The sequence below is a fragment of the Sus scrofa genome, chromosome 11 (genome assembly GCF_000003025.6).
Source record: "Sus scrofa isolate TJ Tabasco breed Duroc chromosome 11, Sscrofa11.1, whole genome shotgun sequence".
Classification (NCBI taxonomy): Eukaryota; Metazoa; Chordata; class Mammalia; order Artiodactyla; family Suidae; genus Sus; species Sus scrofa.
In genome coordinates this window covers 25,106,856-25,129,792 of record NC_010453.5, presented here as the reverse complement: position 1 = coordinate 25,129,792, position 22,937 = coordinate 25,106,856, and the positions used below count along the sequence as shown (strand labels likewise).

Below are 22,937 nucleotides of genomic sequence, written 5' to 3'. Positions count from 1 at the left end.
GCTTCAAATGCCTTTTTTAACTTTGCACAAGCCTCAGCTCAAACCACATCTTCATTAAAATGGACCCCTTTCTCACTGCCATCACCGTCAGAACCACATTGGGGCCCCTCTATTATGTCCTACATAAGTTTCTATCACGATACATGTGTACACTGACTTCTGTGCATGACTGTCCCATGTCAGATCCAAGCTCTTAAGAGGACTTATTACGGCTAACACAGAACAGGACAAATGTCTGTTGACTTCATGAAATGGATTAAAGAAAAAAAAAAGAAAAAGAACAACTATTTCAAGCATAACCCAAACCACAAATCCTGCATTTAATTAATGAGACTAATACCATGACACTATGCCATGGGCACTAGAAAACAAGAGTCTGGATCTAGACCTGCCTGAGAAACCCACCTTCAGAAAGCTGAACATTTTTATTTTCCACTTACTTGAAAACAAAAATCAGAATATGAATCAAGTTTACGCAAACTGATTGCACTTGTTTCCATAAAAACAAAATTCTGCTATAATCACCTCTAAGAAACCATTAAGATTTGAGATATTTAAATTCAGTATGTTGAATCTAGCTAGAAATAAGTCAGACTTAAATTATGGTGCTGAAATCCTTTTATCACAGAAACTGTCTCTCTTTTTCTTTTTTTTGGTGGGGGGGGGGCGTGTTTTATCTTTTCAGGGCTGTGCCCACCACATGTGAAGGTTCCCAGGCTAGGGGTCGAATCGGAGCTATAGCTGCCGGCCTACACCACAGCCCTGGCAACATAAGATCCAAGCCACGTCTGCGACCTACACCACAGCTCACAGCAACACCAGATCCTTAACCCACTGAGCGAGGCCAGGGATCAAACCCGCATCCTCATGGATGCTAGTCGGATTTGTTAACTGCTTTAGCCACGATGGGAAATCTTCAGAAGTTGTCTTAAATGGTTGATGCTTGGCAAAGGGATCTTGCTTATGTTCTGTGAGGGCTTCATGAGACAGAGTCTATGAATATAAAAATTACATTTACCAATAAAATTATGTATTTGTATGGATATTTACTTTGGAATAAACAATGTATTATATCCTTCTCAGAGATAATAAGCACTCCTTGTATACTAAAACCCTTTTGACCCCACATCCCAAATTTCAAAGTAATACGTTCATTAAGTTTGCACAGAATTCTACTACCCCAGTAAAGAATATACCAAACATTTTGTCGTGAAGTAACTCCTATACTTAAAAATAAAATGATTCCAGGATTTCCCGTCGTGGCACAGTGGTAAACAAATCCGACTAGGAATCATGAGGTTGCAGGTTCGATCCCTGGCCTTGCTCAGTAGGTTAAGGATCCAGTGTTGCCATGAGCTGTGATGTAGGTCGCAGACGGTGGCTCGGAGCCCAAGTTGCTCTGGCTCTGACATAGGACAGCGGCTATAGCTCTGATTAGACTTCTAGCCTGGGACCTCTAGCCTGGGAACCTCCATATGCCATGGGAGGCAGCCCTAGAAAAAGACCAAAAAAAAAAAAGATTCCATATTCTGAGTATCCTTTTCCAAATCATTTACCAAGAATGGCAAACAACTTATAGGAGCAAATAATAGTTATTTTGTAATCAGAAAGTATCTAAAGAGAAAATGTAATGTGTAATCCACCTACTTAAAAAATAATTAATTTATTAAAATAATTTTAAAAATAATAAAAATTAATTTATTAAATTAATAAAAATAATAAAATAATCCATATATTTACATTATAATATTTACAAAATATCAGTAATAAAATTAAAAACAAATTTTAAAAATAATTAAGTGAATTAAAAATGCCTTACATTTCAGTAAATTAACTATAACAATATGAATGCATGCAATTAACTTTTTCATATGGATTAAGTCCTCAATTACCCCCTTCTAATTATATTAGAACGAGGCAATCTTTAGATAGATCCAAAAGAAAAAAACTATACTATATCATGAAAATGCCATCCAGAAACTCGCATAAACCATAAAGAAACAGAGCACTAAAAGGGTTGTAACCCAGGTTTCTGAGAAAACAGACTCACACAGCAGGAATCAGAAAGAGATGCTTCTGGGCTTGGTGGATGCAAACTATTAATTAGCATTGAGAATGAATGGGCAGTGGGGTCTTACCATACAGCACAGGGAACTGTGTATGACTGGGTCACTTTGCTATACGACAGAAATTAAAGAACCACTGCAAATCAATTACACTTTAGTAAAAGAAAGAGATGCTTCTGGTCCCGCCAAGCCATGGAGCATCAGTTCAATCAGACCCTCTGGTGTCAACATCCAATGCCTCGTGACCAGTGTGTTCTGGGCTTGTACCAGCACCCTGGGAACAGGATCAAGAAGAAGTACAAGACACAGATCCCGCTCTTCAGTTATTGTAACCAGCTAGGGTCGTTAAGTGTACCTGGCGTATTTATCAACTATCTATCAATCCATCTATCTATCTATCTATCTATCTATCTATCTATCTATCTATCTACACATATTGCTATCTACATATATTTCTCTCTACAGAACAGGTGTGAGAGACTGAGTCCTAGGATGCAGGGCAGAGCCATCAGTCCTTGGGGGCTGGATGAGCCAAAGCTCCAGTCTGGAACAGCTAGAGCTGAATGAACAAGATCTAAAGTCTTCTTGTCACCTGCGGCATTACATGAACCCCTTCTCCAAAGCCTTGGAAGAGCCCCAAGACACTTGCTGTTGCCCTCTTTACACTCTCCTGTATCAGAGCATGCAAAGACTTCATTACACTTATTCATTAATTTAACAAAGGGTCACTGAGCTCCTATCATGTGCCAGGGATTGTTCTAAAGTTTGACATAGTAACAGTGACAAAATCCCTGGCCCAGAAAAAGGTATGATCTAGTAGAGGGAGGCAGACAATGGGCTAAAAAACATAAGTAAGTAAACCACATAGGATATTAGAAGAATCTAGTGGAAAAATACAGAGCAGAGTAAGAGAGTATGCAGGCAGAGGGCACGTTGTAATATTTAATAGGAGGGTAAGGGCAGGCTTCATTGATAATACAGGCAGACCTTGGAGATACTGCAGGTTTGGTTCCAGACCACCACAATAAAGCATATATCACAATAAAGTGAGACACGCACATTTTTTGGTTTCCCAGGGCATACAAAAGTTATGTTTCCGGAGTTCCCGTCATGGCGCAGTGGTTAACGAATCTGACTAGGAACCATGAGGTTGCGGGTTCGGTCCCTGCCCTTGCTCAGTGGGTTAACGATCTGGTGTTGCCGTGAGCTGTGGTGTAGGTTGCAGACGCGGCTCGGATCCCACGTTGCTGTGGCTCTGGCGTAGGCAGGGGCTACAGCCCCGATTGCACCCCTAGCCTGGGAACCTCCATATGCCGCAGGAGCGGCACAAAGAAATAGCAAAAAAAAAAAAAAAGGCAAAAGTTATGTTTCCATGACACTCTAGTCTACGAAGTATACAAGAGCATTATGTCTAAAAAATGCACATACCTTAATTTAAAAAATACTTTATTGCTAAAAAATGCTAACCATCTCCTGAGTCTTCAGTGAACAGTAATCTTTTTGCTGGTGGAGGGTCGTGCCTCCGTGTTGATAGCTGCTGACTAACCAGGATGGTGGTTGCTGAAGGGTGAGGTGGCCGTGGCAATTTCCTAAAAAAAGACCATTATGAAGTTTGCTGCATCCATGGACTCTTCCTTTCACAAACAATTTCTCTGCAGCATGCAACGCTAATTGAGAGCATTTTACCCACAGGAGAACTTTCAGAATTGGAGTCAATCCTCTCAAACCCTGCTTCTGCTTTATCAACTAAGTAACTCTTCTAAAGTTTAAATCCCATGTTGTCATTTTAATAATCTTCCCAGCATCTTTCCCAGGAAGAGATTCCATCTCAAGAAGCCATTTTCTTTGCTCAGCCATAACAAGCAACTCCTCAGCTGTTAATAAATTTTATCATGAGATTCCAGCAATGCCATTACCTCTTTAGGCTCAACTCTTTTTTTCTAGTTTTTGTGCTATTTCACAATCACGTTTGTAGTTACTTCCTCCCCTCAAGTCTTAAACCTTTCAAAGTCATCCATGAGAGCTGGAGTCAACCTCTTCCAAACTCCTGTTAATGCTGATGTTTACTCCTCTTCCTACGAATCATAAGGGTCCCCAATGGCATCTATATTAGTAAATCCTTTCCAGAAATTTTCAATTCACTTTGCCCAGATCCATCGAAGGAATTACTATGGCCGCGATAGTTCTGCAAATGTATTTCTTCAATAATTAGACTCGAAAGTCAAAATTTCTCCTTGATTCCACGGGCTGCAGCATGCATGCTGTGTTAACAGGCATAAAAACAACAGGAATTGTACTGTACGTCTCCACCAGAGCAGCTGGGTTAACCAGGTGCATTGTCGATGAGCAGTAATATTTCGAAAGCAATCTTTTTTTTTTTTTTTTCCTGAGCAGTAGGTCTCAACAGCGAGCTTAGCAGTAAACCATGCTGTAAACAGATGTGCTGTCATCCAGGCTTTGTTGTTCCATTGAGAGAGCCCAGGCAGAGTAGGTTTAACATAATTCTTAAGGGCCCTGGGATTTTCAGAATGGTAAATGAGCACAGGCTTCAACCTTAAGTCACCAGCTGCGTTAGCCCTGAACAAGTGAGTCACCCTGTCCTTTGAAGCTCTGAAGCCAGGCATTGACTTCGTTCTAGCTATAAAACCCCTAGAAGGCATCATCCACCAGTAGTAGGCTGATTCGTTGACAAAGAAACTCTGTTGTTTACTGGAGCACCTTCCTGAATTATCTGAGCTAGAGCTTCTGGATCACTTGCTGCAGCTTCTACATCAGCACTTGCGGCTCCACCTTGCATTTTCCTATTATAAAGACCGATTCTTTGCTTCAACCTCGTGAACCGACTTCTGCTAGCTTCAGACTTTTCTTCTGCAGCTTCATTACCTCGCTCAGCCTTCCAAGAATTGAAAAGAGGCAAGGCCTTGCTCTGGATTGGCCCTTGACTTAAGGGAAGGCTGTGGCAGGTTTGATCTTCCATCCGGACCAACAGAACTTCCTCTATATCTGCAAGAAGGCCGTTTCCCTTTCTTATCATTTGTGTGTTTACTGGAGCAGCACCTCTGCTTTCCTGCAAGACCTTTTCATTTGTATGTACTACTTGGCTGTTTGGGACGAGGGGTCTAGGTTTCAGCCCATCTCAGCTTTCAACATAACCTTCCTCGCCAAGCTTGATCATTTCTAGCTTTTGATTTAAAGTGAGAGATGAGGGACTTTTCCATTCACTTAAATCCTTGAGGTCCCTGCAAGATTATTAACTGGCCTAATTTCAACACCGCAGTGTCTCAGGATTAGGAAGGCCCAAGGAGAGGCAGAAAGACAGGGGACGAGCTGGTTAGTGGAGCAGTCAGAACACACACACGGATTGATGAATTCACCATCTTACATGTGACCCCCGCCCCCCCAAAGAATTACAGCAGCAATATCAAAGATCAGTGATCAGCATCCACAATAGCCAATACAAAAAAATGAAAAAGTTGGAAATGTTGTTAGAATTACCAAAATGCAATGCAAGAGACATGAAGGGAGCAAAGGGTGTTAGAAAAATGGTGCCCATAGCCTCATTTGATGCAGGTTGTCACAAACCATCCATCTGTAAAAATATGCAAAATCTGCAAAGCACACTGTAACACGTACACCTGTACATTTGAGCAAAGACTTGAAAGAGGCAGAGGAATGAGCCAGGCAGACATCTGGGAGAAAACCATTCCAGAAGAGCAAAGTGCCTGTGCAAAGCACTGATGAGCTAAGAGGATGCATATCCAGCATGTTTCTGGTTCAGTAAAGAGAATATCAGCAGCTGGAATGGAGTGAAAAGGGAGAAGGCTAGGAGGCAATAAGGCCAAAGGGGCAATAATGGCCCAGATCATCCAAGACGCTGTATTCCATCAAAAGGACTTTGGATTTTATTGTGGCAAACTAAGAAGGCGTTAGAGGGTTAGGACAGAAGAAGAACCTGCCCTGCCCATTGTGTCAAAGCAAACAGTGACTGTGAGGGAGCCAGGAGGAAAGCACGGGGACTGGTTACGAAGCTCTCACAACTACTCAGGCAAGAGATGCTGGGAGCTTTGACCATCAGGGTCTCTTTAAATATTTCATTCACGTCTGTCAACATCTACTGGACTTTGAGCTTCTGGAATGCAACAACTGGACTCTATTCAGCTCTGTCTTCCCGATGCCCAGTGCAGTCTAGAAGCTACCAGGATTTTAGTAAAGAGTTGTCAAGAGGAGTTCCCCTCGTGGCGCAGTGGTTAACGAATCTGACTAGGAACCATGAGGTTGCGGGTTCGGTCCCTGCCCTTGCTCAGTGGGTTAACGATCCGGTGTTGCCGTGAGCTGTGGTGTAGGTTGCAGACGCGGCTCGGATCCCGCGTTGCTGTGGCTCTGGCGCAGGCCGGTGGCTACAGCTCCGATTAGACCCCTAGCCTGGGAACCTCCATATGCCGCGGGAGCGGCCCAAAGAAATAGCAAAAAGCAAAAAAAAAAAAAAAAAAAGTTGTCAAGAGAAGGAAGAGAAGGTAAAAGGAAGATGGAAAAGGAGGGGCGAAAGGAAGAAGAATTAAAAGGAGGAAAAAAGAGAAAGAAAGAATAGTTACCAGACAGGCAAGCAAAAGTACAAATCTGGATGGTCTTCTGACCTAGTCTGCGAACAGAAGAGCTGGACAAAACTGCAAATGCGTGACTTGACTTCAGCAAATTGCCCAAACTATGCTACACCCAAGCCTTTGTCCTCGTTCTGATACAATCCATGTCTTATACCACAAACGGCATTGCCCACAGCCCAACAGCGCAGACGAAGCGGCCACATTTTTCTTTTCTTACTTGGAGAAGTTTGTCGTAACGCTCGGCAGACATCAGGAAGCGTCCGTCTTCAAGCTGCATCTCCCTATTTTCCAGCAAGTTGTTCAACACAGGCAGGACATTCCTCTCCGCCTTTTCCAAGCCTTCCAAGACGAGGGTTCTACCTTCTGTGGCGGCACGAACTGCACACTGTTTCCAAGAAACAAGAGCAATATGAGAGGGAGTTCCCTTTGCGGCTCAGCGCTTAACCAACCCGACAGGATCCATGAGAAGGCAGGGTTGCTCAGAGGGCTCTGGATCCGGCATTGCCGTGAGCTGTGGTGTAGGTTGCAGACATGGCTTGGATCCAGCATTGCTGTGGCTAGGGTGTAGGCCGGCAGCTGTAGCTCTGATTCAATCCTTAGCCTGGGAACCTCCATAGGCCACCAGTGCAGCCCCAAAAATAAAATTAAAAAAAAAAAAAAAATCTCACGACATTTCTCCTGTGTCCTTAAGAGTATGACTAGGATTAATCCTGCTACATTTATGTAATCACTCTCTCCTTAAAAGTCTTTTTTACCCAGACACTTATGGTCAATTAATCTTTGCCAAAGAGGCAAGAACTTAAAATGGAAAAAAGACAGTCTTTTCAGGAAGTATTGCTGGGAAACCTGGACAGCTGCAGGCAAAGCAATGAAACTAGAACACACCCTCACACCATGCACGAAAATAAACACAAAATGGCTGAAAGACTTAAATACAAGACAAGACACCATCCAACTCCTGGAAGAGAACATAGGCAAAATATTCTCTGACATCAACCTTATGAATATTTTCTCAGGTCAGTCTCCCAAAGCAACAGAAATAAAAACAAAAATAAACCAATGGGACCTAATCAAAATGACAAGCTTTTGCACAGCAAAGGAAACCAAAGAGTAAACAAAAAGACAACTTACACAATGGGAGAAAATAGTTTCAAATGATGCAGTGGATAAGGGTTTAATCTCTAGAATATGCAAGCAACTTACACAACTCAACAACAAAAAAACCAACAACACAATTCAAAAATGGGCAAAAACCTGAATAGACATTTTTCCAAGGAAGATGTACAGATGGCCAACAAGCATATGAAACAAGGCTCAACATCCCTGATTATTAGAGAAATGCAAATCAAAACTACCATGAGATACCACCTCCCACCAGTCAGAATGGCCATCATTAATAAGTCCACAAATAACAAGTGCTGGAGGGGATGTGGAAAAAAGGGAACCCTCCTGCACTGTTGGTGGGAATGTAAGCTGGCACAGCCACTATGGAGAACAGTATGGAGGTACCTTAGAAATCTATACATTGAACTACCATATGACCCAGCAATCCCTCTTGGGCATATATCTGGACAAAAAACTTTCCTTAAAAAGACACATGCACCCTCATGTTCATTGCAGCACTATTCGCAACAGCCGAGACATGGAAACAACCTAAATGTCCATTGACAGACGATTGGATTAGGCAGATGTGGTACATATACACAATGGAATACTACTCAGCCATAAAAAAGAATGACATAATGCCATTTGCAGCAACATGGGTGGAACTAGAAAATCTCATCCCAAGTGAAGCAAGTCAGAAAGAGAAAGACAAATACCATATGATATCACATATCTGGAATCTAATATATGGCACAAAAGAACGTTTCCACAGAAAAGAAAATCATGGACTTGGAGATTAGACTTGTGGTTGCCAAGGGGCAGGGGGAGGGAGTGGGGTGGATTGGGAGCTTGGGGTTAATAGATGCAAACTATTGCCTTTGGAATGGATTAGCAATGAGATCCTGCTGTGTAGCACTGGGAACTGTGTCTAGTCACTTATGATGGAGCATAATAACGTGAGAAAATAAAATGTGTACATGTATGTATAACTGGGTCACCACGCTGTACAGTAGAAAAAAAATTGTATTGGGGAAATAACAATTTAAAAAATAATAATAAAATAAACACACACACACAAAGTCTTTTTTGGTACTTTCATGGCAGACTTATTCTCTTAGAAAAACTTCCTCCTTTTCCCCCCTGTTCATTCCGTGTAGGAATGCCAACATGACATCTTTAATCTGAGCCCTTCTTCCTCTATAAGGTCTGGCCTGAGTAATCATCCTTAATCACAGAGCTCTAACCACCAAGGTTACATTAATGACTCCCCAACCTCACACTCACTCCCCTAGGCTCCACCATCAAGTCCTAGGGCATAGATGTCTCCAACCAGACTCCAGAAGCACCTCAGCCTCTCCTGTGCAATGCTGAACACACTGGTATTCTCCCCAAGCCTTTTCTTCCTCTTATTTTTCCAGCGAAGGTAGGTGCCCCCTTGACCCATGCGAGGTCCCAGATTCCTATCTTAACCCCAGCAATCAAGTTATCGCTACGTCCTGATGATTCAGCTTCTTTAACATTTCTTGAACTCATTCCTTCTATCACTCTTCTAGTTCTAACCCTCCTTAGCTTTCTGATCTTCCTTCTACTAAGCCCAAGCTCCTTAATTCAGCATATGTTTATCACGATATGGCATTTACGTTTATCACGATATGGCATTTACCTATCTAACATGTTTTCCTGATATTAGGTGCCTCACGCGTGGTATTTTTGCAGCAACGAGATAGTTGTAATTTCCCCACACACATATACATATCACACTGCTTTGCTAGAAAAAAAAAATCTGTTTATTTATACTGACCCCTTTGTTTGAGATTTAATTTTCCCTGTAGTAATTAGCCTCAAAATATTCTGAATGTCTGAAGGGAGGGAAAAGACTACCTCCATTTTTTTTTTTTTTTTTGAAAGACTAACTATCCAAAGAAATTTCTCAAATAGCAAAAGCACTGACTTTCCAAGTGTGGAAGAGAAAACAGACATTGCTTAATCAAGACTTCTGCTCATAAGCTGTTGAATTTTGCACCGTATTGCAGAATTCATTTCAGGCGTCTGCGTACTGTCATAAAAAAACAAACTTTTACACAAACTACATTAAACTCATGATGATCATCCTATTTGAAAAATAAAATCAATTCATGGATAAACCTATAAAATTGGCCATCTTATGGCAGCAGCTTTATTTTTTAAACTGGATGGGTAGAAGTTACTTAGGAGCTCCTAAAGAACAAAAAAAAGAATCTCATTTTTGCTAGTTGAGAAAAGGACAAATCCATAGAAAATCTATAGGCTGCTGGGATATTATAAATCAAAACATAAACTATTTCTTACAAAAATTCATGTTTTAGCTAAGGTCTCAATTAAGATTTCTTTCGCTGGAATCTATTTACTCCAAGAAAACACACAGCTCATAAAAGGAAAAAAAAAAACAAAAACAAAGAAACTCAGCTATATCTCAATTTAAAAAAGAAAAAAAAAAAAAGAATGAAAGAAAGAAACCAAGTTACCACAACTTGTGGCAATATTATTTTTAAAAAGTTAAATTTTTTATCAATCTTATTATAAAACAGACGAAATAATTGTACTCAACTTTTAAAAACTTCAAAGAGATAAAAATTCATGGTCTCTGAGATAAAACTAGAAATATGTATATCAAAATGAGTGAGTTCTTAACTGTGGACCAGTCTTAACTGAAAGACCAAGTCTTAACAACATAGGACAACAACAGATGGTGCAGATCTGCTCTGATTTTCTTCAGGATACCTTGGTCAATTATTCATGGCACCTTCCCAGGAAAATCTGGAATAAGCTATAGAGATCAGAAAGCAAAGACAGATACACAATAGAGTCCTTTCATCTACCCTAAGGGAGGTAGGTACTATGATCATGAATTAGAGAAAGTCATGATGGATGGATAAAGACCTCCTGAAAACCTGGTAAATCTGATAAAATCTCTTCTCCAGAGGAAAAGGCACACAGGTGTATGTACACAATGTGTATATAATATCGACCTCAAGTTAAGACCTCTATTCTGGGAGTTCCCAACTGCGGTGCAGCAGAAACGAATCTGACAAGGAACCACCAGGTTGGGGGTTCGATCCACCACCTCGATCAGTGGGTTAAAGAATCTGGCATCACCACGAGCTGTGGTGTAGGTCACAGACACCGCTCAGATCCAGTGTGGCTGTGGCTGTGGTGGCTGATCCCGTATAGCTATAGCTCCAATACAATCCCTAGCCTGGGAATCTCCATATGCCGTGGGTGTGGCACTAAAAAAAAAAAAAGGCAAAAAAAAAAAAAATAAAAGAACCTCTACTCTAAAAGAATGAATGATAGAAATGGAAAATTACAATTTGGCTCACACCACAGTACTAATTTTTTTTTCTTTTTTTTGTCTTTTTAGGGCCACACCTGCAGCATATGGAGGTTCCCCGTCTAGGGGTCTAATCAGAGCCGTAACTGCCGGCCTACACCACAGCCACAGCAACGAGGGATCCGAGCCAGGTCTACAAACTACACCACAGCTCAGGGCAATGCCAGATCCTTAACCCACTGAGCAAGGCCAGGGATTGAACCCCCAACCTCATGGTTCCTAGTCGGATTCGTTTCCACTGCGCCACGACGGGAACTCCCCACAGTAATAATTGTTGGAAGCAAGAATCATCAACGGATGGGTAAAATTAGTGGGTAAGACATGATAAGAAATAGGATATCTGCAAAGACTCAAAATATCTCCCTCTATACAATATAAATATCAGGGACAAAGAAAAAAAGTAACATAACAGTTTAGAAATCTAGCAAATAACACCTTAACATACAGTAATCAGATGTTTCAATTCCATGTGCTAAATTTTTAACATGAAGCCACTCAAAGTGCACCTATCTCTTCTATAGTATTATTACCAAAAAAAAAAAAAAAAAAAAAAAAAGCATGATCTCGGAGTTCTCTGGTGGCCTAGTGGTTAAAGACCCAGCCTTGTCACTGCTGGGGTCAAGTTCCATCTCTGGCCTGGGAACTTCCAAATGCCACCAGCACAGCCAAAAAAAAAAAAAAAAAAGTATGATCTTAATCAAATCATGAGGAAACTTCAGACAAGCCCAAAACTAAGAAACATTCTACGAAATAACTGGCCATAAAGAAAAGAAGGGAAGGGTTTGCTGCTAAAAAGGGAGTCTGAGTTGGGGACAGTGTGGCTGCTGTCATTTTTTTTTTTTTGAATGATGAAAAAACTTGGGTATCTTCAAATGAGGAGAAAGAGGGGCTAACTGTATACTCTCAGGAAAGAGAGTATTTGGTTACAGAAATAAAACTGGAAAAGTTGCTAGTTGATGCTGGAGATGGTTTGGTCTATCTGCTGAGTGGAAGAGTGGTAGGGTCTACAGATTTAAACTGATAATGTATCAAGTTCTTCCACTGATGTTATTTAATTGAATCCTCATGGCAGTCCTCTAAAGTACACAATATTTTACCCAATTCTATAACTGAAGACAGGTTAGGAAGCTTGAAGATGGAAGAGCTAAAATTTTAATCTATCTTTAAGTGTTAGAGAAACTGAGTCCCTGAAGAAATGAGAAGACGTCACTAAAGGAGACTCCTGTTGGTTATCGGTAGCCTCAGAGAGCCTGGTTTTACGAAGCATAGGAATCTCTTGTGTGCCTGTCTTGAAAAACAAACACATCATCTGCCCCATACACTTTTACACAAACTCAGAGTGTCTGCTGTGGTGCAACAGGATCAGCATCATCTTTGGAGCTGGGATGCAGGTTCAATCCCTGGCCTGGCACAGTGGGTTAAGGATCCAGCATTGCTGCAGCTGCAGCATAATTCAAAACTGCGGCTTGGATCTGATCCCTGGCCTGGGAACTCCATATGTCTCGGAGTGGCCAAAAAAAAAAAAAGGATTTTACATGTTTAAGAGTGGTATAATTTTTTAGAAAAAAAAATGCAAAGTAGGAAAATCAATATGCAAAGGATCACTTACAATTTTTAACTTTCTTCCCAACTTGCCCTTTGGTTATGTGGTTATACACTTGGAGCAGAAGCAAATTAAAAATTGTAAAGGTAAGCAAAACTACTGGCTAAAGGAGAAAAAAGTTCCTATTTTAGTATCACCGATTCCTGATTTTTCCTGAAAATGTCTATAAAATGATTCAAATACTTTAATTGATACTGTTAAATTTTCTTAATGCAATCTGATCACTTTTGTAAAGAAGAATGTGAAAAAACAACAGAAGAACAAATCCATTAAGTACTCTAATATACCAGCAATGTATTGTACTAGAGTATAAATCTCAGACTTCACTGGAATTAGTGCGGAGAAAAAAAAGTATTACAAGTTTTGTGCCCAACAGATACCCAAGCATTTTAATCTCCCTGCATTAATGTTCCCTTTACCTTCTGTCTGCTCAGCACTGAAGTGTGGAAGCACAACCCTGAAGTTTCCCTACTTCTCTCATATACCTATTTTATCTTCCCAGGAGGACTCTTAGGTCTTCAAAGGGTGATAACCTCATTTCTTTATGTCATATTGGTGCAAAACTGGTTCACAGCAGGCATTTATGGTTTATGGAATAAAAAGGTAACTGCTTAGTTAAAAGACAGGGTTATGTAAGCTTAGAAAGAATTTTTATATGAAGCATCATACTTATCTATGCCCACACTTGATACAAAAACAGAATTGGGGAAGTTTAACTATCAGTATGAAAGATTTAGGGGCTACATACATCAAAACTTTTCTATACAGATTTTTCAATAAAATGGAGTTCTGGTGGCCACTCGGTGGGTAATGAACCCAACTAGTGTCCATGAGGATGCAGGTTCAATTCCTGACCTCACTAAGGATCCAGCGTTGCTGTGGCTATGGTGTAGGCCAGGAGCTGCAGTTCCAATTCCACCCCTAGCCTGGAAACTTCCATATGCCACAGGTGCGGCCAAAAAAAGCAAAAAAAAAATTCCGGTATAATTTTTCCAGTGAAATCTCAAATTAAAAAGAAGGGAGGAGTTCCCATCGTGGCTCAGCAGTAATGAATCAGACTAGTATCCAGGAAGATGCAAATTCAATCCCTGGCCTCGCTCAGTGGGTTAAGGATCCACTGTTGCCATGAGCTGTGGTGTAGGTCACAGACGAGCTTGGATCCTGCATCACTGCGTCTGTGGTGTAGACCAGCAGCTATAGCTCCAATTCGACCCCTAGCCTGGGAACCACCATATGCCGCAGGCGTGGACCTGGAAAAAGCAAAAAAAAAAAAAAAGTCAGTGTCACAAAAGTCTAATAAAGGTTGAGGAGCTGTTCTGATTGAAGGAAACTGAACAGATGTGACAACTGTATGGCATGCATGATCCTTAATTGATCCTGAATCCAATACATACATACATAAATAAATAAGGAGCACTGCATACATATGTATATGGAATGAATACTGCTGAAATTCCTCAGTGTAGTAATTAGATCAACCATAAGGATCCTTGCCTGTCCTTCAGGCTATAGAACTTCCAGAGACCTAATTTTCTCAAATAGAAATCAGAAAAAGATGCAGAAAGATCCCTCTGGACAAACCATCTCATATCGTAGCTTTAAAAACCCTACACATGGACACAAAGGGTTTCAAGATGAAAGCAACTGCATGACCTAAAATCAAAAACTATCTAAGCCCTGTTCTAGATTTGCTCCTGATTTGATAAAAGACCTTAGGCCAACAATTAATCTGGATGTCTGCGTCCTCATTTACTAAATGAGAATATCCTCAAGGGGTATTGTCCAATGTCGCTATTTATGAATCAAGGCAGTACTGAAAAAAAAAGGGAAAGCCGTAAAACCTATTAAAATATAAATTGTTTTTAATATAGCCATGATTTAATGAAAATAGAGTCCAGGAGTTCCCGTCGTGGCGCAGTGGTTAACGAATCCGACTAGGAACCATGAGGTTGCGGGTTCGGTCCCTGCCCTTGCTCAGTGGGTTAAGGATCCGGCGTTGCCGTGAGCTGTGGTGTAGGTTGCAGACGCGGCTCGGATCCTGCGTTGCTGTGGCCCTGGCGTAGGCCGGTGGCTACAGCTCCGATTCAACCCCTAGCCTGGGAACCTCCATATGCCGTGGGAGCGGCCCCAAAGAAATAGCAAAAAGACAAAAAAAAAAAAAAAAAAAAGAAAATAGAGTCCAAAGACCTTCAAATACCCAAAATGGCTACAATGTGATAGTACAGAAGGACGCCAAAGAAAAAATTTTAAAAAAACTATATTTGAAGTTCTTTATTTTAAAATATCAGAACAGGATCAGAATGATTTGGGGTTGCTCTCCCATCTACCATGGGTGACTTAGGTGAGTCACTTTCCTCTCTAAGCCTCGAGCTTAATTTCTTTCTCAAGCTATACTAGCTTATCTCATAGATCATGGTGAAGAATAAATACGATAACCTCTGATCCAGAGTAAACCTTTACAAAAGCCAATTAGCTAGTATTGTGACAAACACTACCATCCTTGTAGGAGCTGTTATCCTTGTCATTATCAACGTCATCATCACCATCACTCTTTCAGAGAAGTAGCACAATGGGATAGACAGAACCCGAACTTTGGAATTGGACAGACCCTGGTTCCAATCCTGCCTCTGCTATTTAGCAGTTGTATGTCCACAGCCCCCTAAAACTCTTATTTTTTTTTTTTTCTTTTTGCCATTTCTAGGGCCGCTCCGGCGGCATATGGAGGTTCCCAGGCTAGGGGTCAAATCGGAGTGGTAGCCGCTGGCCTACACCAGAGCCACAGCAACTCGGGATCTGAGCCGCATCTGCAACCTACACCACAGCTCACAGCAACACTGGAACCTTAACCCACGGAGCAAGGCCAGGGATCGAACCCGCAACCTCATGGTTTCTACTCGGATTCGTTAACTACTGAGCCACAATGGGAACTCCCACAGCCCCCTAAGACTCTTAATTCACCTATAAGACACGGAAGTCACCTCCACCCTAAGGATGTTTTGAGGATTAAAATATATAGCTCCTAGCACAGCAGAGGTCTCTTCAATGAAATCTGTTTTCTCTCTTGATTTTTGAAAATGAATTATATAAATCTGTCAAATGGTTAACACCGGAGTAAATAAGAGCTGCCCTGAGCAAGATGGCAACAGGGTAAGGAGCCAAGGCCTGAGTTCTGACTAATCAGAGGCCAGAGTAACAGAGAGAGCTCTTCTCCAACTGTCCAAGTGGCAACTGGGACACATAACAATACAATTGCAAAGGGTTTGGTGCCGGTACCAGAATTCAGTTACTCTCAAAAAACAAGTAAAACGTTTTCCCCTATTTGCTAAAACAGGTAAAAGGCATCTAAACAAGATAAAAATCTCATTTTCTGATCCCTAACACCATCATTCAATTTATTAATTTTTTGGTGACCGGTAACATTGAAGCAGTGTATTGTATTTTTAAAAGTTGAATGCTTATTTTTTTCTACTAATAAAAGAGAATCAAGAATAATCCAAAACAGGAGTTCCCGTCATGGAGCAGTGGTTAACTAATCTGACTAGGAACCATGAGGTTGCGGGGTTTGATCCCTGGCCTCGCTCAGTGCCTTAAGAATCTGGCGTTGCCCTGAGCTGTGGTGTAGGTTGCAGACGTGGCTCGGATCCCGCGTTGCTGTGGCTGTGGTGTAGGCCAGTGGCTACAGCTCCAATTAGACCCCTAGCCTGGGAACCTCCATATGCCGAGGGAGTGACACAAGAAATGGCAAAAAGACAAAAAAAAAAAAAAAAAAGAATAATCCAAAACAGAGGAGAATATATTAAGCTATTATATAATTGTTTAAAATGCAATTTATACATAATATTAAATATTCATATGGTATATTAAGGAACTTGACAGTATTGTGTCAAACAAATGAACAAGATGTGAATGTGAAAAGAATTCCTGGCTTAGAAAAGTTGAAAAAAATAATTTCAAGACCCCCATCCCGGCTTTCTACTCCCCAATTATCACGGGGATGAAGAGTTGTCTCCTCTCAGCCAGACATAAAAATCTAATAATATTTATTTGTAGCTTAGCTAAGTTGCATAAGCTTAAATTTGGGAAATGCAAGCAATGTATAAAGACTTAAAAACCTCCCTCTCTAGCTTTTTGGAGTCATGTGAAATCAACAGAATTAATGATGAGAATGTCAACAAGTAAGGCAAGAAAAAAAAATAAGGAGAGTAATAAATTTTTAAGTGGTTAAGATAGCAAAAATTGAGGATTTTTTCAGGTTATCTTCTAAGACAAATGAAAGTAAATACAGTAGCAAAAAAACTTAGTCTCCTTATTTCTCCATAGGTATCATAATATCAGTCATATAAATTTTCAGATTTCTGTTCTTTAACCAATTCTTTTTTTCAAAAAGCTCTTGTAATCTGCTTAGCAAAGCAATTGCATAAAAAAAATTTATCTCCACATCAACAAGTAGATAAGTTATAGTAAATATTTACATAGACAGACATGGTGTAAATTCAACATTTTCTTGACAGGCTGTAACTTACTTATTTCATCAGTACCTCTCCCCTTTTCCATATCCATTCAATTCATTGACATGTACAGAAGCAATAGCAATAAACATAAAAATACTTCAACCTGGTTGGTACTTTTTAAAGAAAATTAAAGTCTATCAATTTGGCAAAGTACATACATGGGAATAGTCAACATTGACAACACTCCATGAGGCAACCACTCAGTGCACAATGATGAGAGTGTGAGTTAAAAACAACTTTTCTGGAAAGCAATTTGGCAGTATATGTGTGTGCGTGTGCGTGTGTGTGCATGTATATATACACATACACTCTTGAAAATATCTAGACCCTTTGAATAGTAATTATGTTTCTAGCATTCAAATCTTAAAAAAAAAAAAATCAAAGATAATAATAAGTTGGATAAGGAACCCAATTAGTATCCATGAAGATTCGGGCTCCATCCCAGGCCTCTTTCAGTGGGTTAAAGGATCCAGTGTTGCCATGAGCTATGGGGTAGGTCACAGATGCAGCTCAGATCCAATGTTGCTGTGGCTGTGGCTGTGGCTGGAGGCTACAGCTCCACTGACCCCTAGCCTGGGAACTTCCACATGCTGCGGGTATGGTTCTTAAAAAAATAAAGACCAAAAAAAAAAAAAAAAAAAAAAAAAAAAAAAAGAGAGAGAGAGAGATAACGACAAGATACAGAGATATTCATCAAACAGTTATTTATAACAGCGAAAACTAGAAAGAACCTGAATGACCAGCAACATGGGAATTCTTTTTTTCTTTTTAGGGCAGCCCCTGAGGCATATGGAAGTTCCCAGGCTAGGGGTTGAATTGGAGCTGCAGTTGCCAGCCTATGCCACAGTCACAGCAACATTGGATCTGAGCTGCGTCTGTGACCTATATCACAGCTCAGGGCAACACTGGATCCTTTAACCCACTGAGTGAAGCCCGGGACCAAACCCACATCCTCACGGACGCTACATTGAGTTCTTAACCTGCTCAGCCACAACGGGAACTCCTGGCCTATTTCTAAGAGAGTAAGAAGGCCACTGTAGCTGGCTGGAGTCTAAAAAGCTAGGGAAAGACGAAAGGAGATGAGGCTGACAAGGCTGCATCCTGTAAAGTGTGATGGCAGCTTAAAGGGTCTGGATTTTACTTGCTGTGATGGGATTGCATGGCTTTAACCAAGGAACTGATAGGATCAGATTATGAACAAAGAGTAAGAAGTATTAATGGCCAGGAAATGAGAGAGAAGAAAAAACACGGAAATCAGATGCAATCTCAATAGATCGTCTGAAGCAACTGAGAAAGGACGAACATACCTATATTGCGATGATAGGCTCTGAAGGTGTCAGTGAATTACAATGATACAGTGTGTAAGTCCTACAGAGCTGGTGATCAGCAATGATGAGTAGGACACATCAGAAAAACAAGAAAATATAAAATACTACCACACAACGACATAGCACCTGAAGTATTTCATAAATGGTAAAATAGATATGATCTGAAAATCTGCTTTTTAGAACAAGAGCGAGTGTAATATCAGAGTTTTATCCAACTTCCATTACGTTTCAAGAAATAAATCTTTAATCTATAAATTTAATCTATAAATTTCTGAGATTTCTGAATAGCCAAAGTTTTAAGCTGTCTTTAAAGTAATAAGCATAAAAAAAAAAAAAAAATCCCTTTCTCTTCCTCCCTATTTGCACTGCAACCATCATGCAGATCAAAATTCGCTCAAAAAAGTATGTTTTTAAAATCCATGTTCTGCCAAACAAAGCCACTTCTTTCATGGCCCTTTACATATATTTCTGTCCCCTCACCTCTGTATGGGCTGTGGTCTCATCATCTAATTAATAATCCTTCCCCTCAGCTCTTCACTATCTCAACTCAAATTCCATCTCCCCCCTTTTATCCTCACTGGGTCCAGAAAAGATGCAAGTATTGTAAAAGTGATTAGAAATGAACTTCACCTTTGGTATTACCCGAATAAAATGGGTTTCTTTATGTAATTTATTTTATTTTATTTTGCTTTTTAGGGCCACACCCACGGCATATGGAGGTTCCCAGGCTAGGGGTCGAATCGGAGCTACAGCTGCCAGCCTACGCCACAGCCACAGCAACGCATAATCCGAGCCACATCTGCGACCTACACCACAGCTCACGGCAATGCCGGACCCTTAACCCCCTGAGCCAGGCCAGGGATTGAACCTGCAACCTCAGGGCTCCTAGTCAGATTGGTTTCCACTGAGCCACAGCAGGAACTACTAAAATGAGTTTCTTTAAATCCATTTGTGTGCTTCATCCACAAAGGATTACTTTTTAAATTACTGGAAATCTGAACTTGTCAGATTTTCCCACCATACGATTCTGTTTGATCACCACTGGTTAAGGTGGTGATTGCCAAATGTCTCCATTTGAAGTACATTTTTTTCCTTTTGTAATGAATTAGTAATCTATGCAACAATGTGAATATTCTGGTCTCAAAAAAAATTCCTTCACTCAGTGTTTTTTATAGTTACACTATTTTAATTATAAAATAGTATGTGCTCTTGGGAAAGCTACAAATTTAAAAAAACTATGAAAGTTCCTTCCTTGCTCCATGCCAGATGCCCAGTCACATTTCCACAGAGACAAGCTCTGTTAACTGATTCTTGTGTTTCTTTCCAGAAATTTTCTGTGTATACCCAAACATTGATACATTTCTTCCTCTTTTTTTAAAAAAAGTCACAGCGGGACCATATCATATTCTTACTGTCTTGCAACTTCATTTTTCTTTTTTCACTTAATATATCCTAGACTTCTTTCCTATCATTACATATAGATTTATCTCATTTTTTACATGGTGACAGAGAATGCTAGTTAGCATCACGTATTTAATTCATCCCTTAAATGCACATTATTATAGTTTTATTTACAGTTTTATGTGATCTCAAACAAGGCTGCAATAAACTAGGGGGTACATATAACTTTGCTTGCTTTGTGTAAATAATAAATGAAAGCAAAATTGCTGGAAATATTGCTGCTGGACACGAATGTATTTAATTTCTTTTCTTTGGATAGATAATCCTAAAATTTTCTTTCCAAATTGCATCCGTTTATGCTCCCATTAACATCAATGCTGATTCCTCAGCCCTCCTTCCTCATCAAACATGGACACTGGCAAATTCTTTCATCTTTGTTCAATGTGCACGTTGAAAGAAAAACAGCAGTTCACTGGTGTTTTTATTTTTGTAAACAAGAGAGTCAAGCATCTTGTCACAAATGTATTGAGCATTTGAAATTCTCTCTGCATAAAATGCTTTACAGTCTCTGTCTGTAAAGTATTCCTAACAATGAATAATATTTAATAATTTAAGCAACACATTTGAAAAAATGTATAAGCTTCAATATAATAATCAGAAAACATTATTTTAGTTGGCACCCTGCACTTAAGAACCCCCTCTCCAAAAGCTGTAGATCCTGGGAGTATATATTTAATTTCACTATGTTTAATATATCTTTCTGTGCTTGACTTTTAGATAGATAATACTTTAATAAATGTGCTGGAGAATTTCCTATGCTAAAATCCCCTTAATTCTTTTTTAAAAAATCAAATTTCTATAGGCAAGTAATAGGGAGCAACTGAAAATTAAGAAATCAGCACACAGATCTTTAGCTAACATTTGGAACCACTAGTTTCAACCATGGTTTCTTTTTTAGTACTAAACTAAGAAGGCATTTCCAAGAACAGGGAAACCAAAAACCTAAATTAAATCTGTCTAGAGAGAGCACAGTTCATCTATCTTTCACTACTACAGGAGCTATTCTTTTTCTACTTTAAAAATCAATTTCTTGGAGTTCCCATCCTGGCTCAGTGGTTAACAAATCCAACTAGGAACCATGAGGTTCCGTGGGTGCAGCCCTAGAAAAGACAAAAAGACCGGAAAAAAAAAAAAAAATCAATTTCTTGGAGCTCCCATCATGGCTCAGTGGAAATGAATCTAACTAGCATCCATGAGGACGCAGGTTTGATCCCTGGCCTCTCTCAGCAGGTTAAGTGAGCTGTGGTGTAGGTCGCAAATGCAACTCGGATCCCACATCCTGTAGCTCTGGCGTAGGCCAGCGGCTGCAGCTCTGATTTGACCCCTAGCCTGGGAACCTCCATATGCCATGGGCGTGGCCCTAAAAATACCAAATAAATAAATAAATAAATCTCTTAAAGACCAGGAGTAAGCAATCGTGTGTTAGAGTGTGATAAGAACTTGAATACAGATAGATGGCCAAAAAACACATGAAAAGATGCTCAACATAACTAATTATTAGCGAAATGCCGGTCAAAACTACAATGAATGTCACCTCGCACCAGTCAGAATGGCCATCATTAAAAAGTTTACAAACAATAAATGCTGGAGAGGGTGTGGAGAAAAGGGAGCCCTCCTACACTGTTGGTGGGAATGTAAATTGGTGCAACCACTATGGAGAACAATATGGAAGTTCCTTAAAAAACTAAATATAGAACTACCCTATGATCCAGAAGTCCCACTCCTAGGCCTCTATCCAAGGAAAACCACAATTCGAAAAGATGCATGCACTTGTATGTTCACTGTAGCACTATTTATAATAGCCAAGACATGGAAGCAACCTAAATGTCCATTGACAGAGGAATGGATGAAGATGTGACACATATGTATACAATGAAGTAGTGCTCAGTCATGAAAAAGAATGAAATCATACTATTTGCAGCAACATAGATGGACCTAGAGATTATCATATTGAGTGAAGTCAGTCAAAGACAAATATCACATGATACTATTTATATGTGGAATCTAATTTAAAAAATGATACAAAAGAACATATTTACACAACAGAAACAAACTCACAGATTTCAAAACGAAGCTTATGGTTGCCATAGGTGAAACCATTGGAGAAAAGGAAGAATTGGGAGGGGGGGATAACATACACACTACTGTATAAAATAGGTGGTTAATGAGAACCTGCTGTATAGCACGGAAAAATCCACTCAATAGTTTGTAATAACCTATATGGGAAAAAAGAATGGATATATTTATATGTATGACTGAGTCACTTTGCTGGACCCCTGAAACTAATACAACATTGTAAGTCAACTCTACTCCAATAAATTTTTTTAAAAAAAGAGAGCGAGAACTTGCCTGATCTATGTAAAAAGCGGTGCCTGCGCGGATCTCGCGACGCTGTTTGAGATCTGTTTCCGTGGTGTCTCTTGACAAGGCAATGTATTCAACTTCCCGTTTGGTCAACTCCTGTAGATCAGAGAGTGATACTGTCTCAAAATCAAATCCCCAACGTATGCTTTGGAACCAGTTATCTGACAATGTCATCCTGCAGAAGAGCATTTTTTAAATATGATTCTAGATTAAAGACTTTTGAGCCCCAGTTTTGAGAAAAAGGCAATGAATTGAGCATTAATCAAAACGTATATATATCTCTCTCCTCAGAGCTCTACTTTTACTGTACCCAATAATTTATGCCTTAATTACTTATCACCTAAGCAACAATAATCAAAATTGGATCTTGTAATTTTTTTTTTTTTTTTTAGGGCTGGCTGCACCTATGGCATATGGAGGTTCCCAGGCTAGGGGTCCAATCGGAGCTACAGCTGCCAGCCTACACCACAGCCACAGCCACGCGGGATCCAAACCGCATCTGCAACCTACACCACAGCTCATGGCAACA

The 22,937-nt window shown here is 40.1% G+C and overlaps 1 protein-coding gene across 1 annotated transcript in view; it reads right to left on the bottom strand.

Moving 5' to 3' along the window:
- VWA8 (von Willebrand factor A domain containing 8) overlaps nucleotides 1–22,937 on the bottom strand; it is a 390,508-nt gene that overhangs the window by 325,495 nt on the left and 42,076 nt on the right. The window contains 2 exon segments of the mRNA XM_021065625.1: nucleotides 6,885–7,052; nucleotides 22,394–22,504. Of these exon segments, the coding sequence (XP_020921284.1) occupies nucleotides 6,885–7,052; nucleotides 22,394–22,504 (279 nt within the window).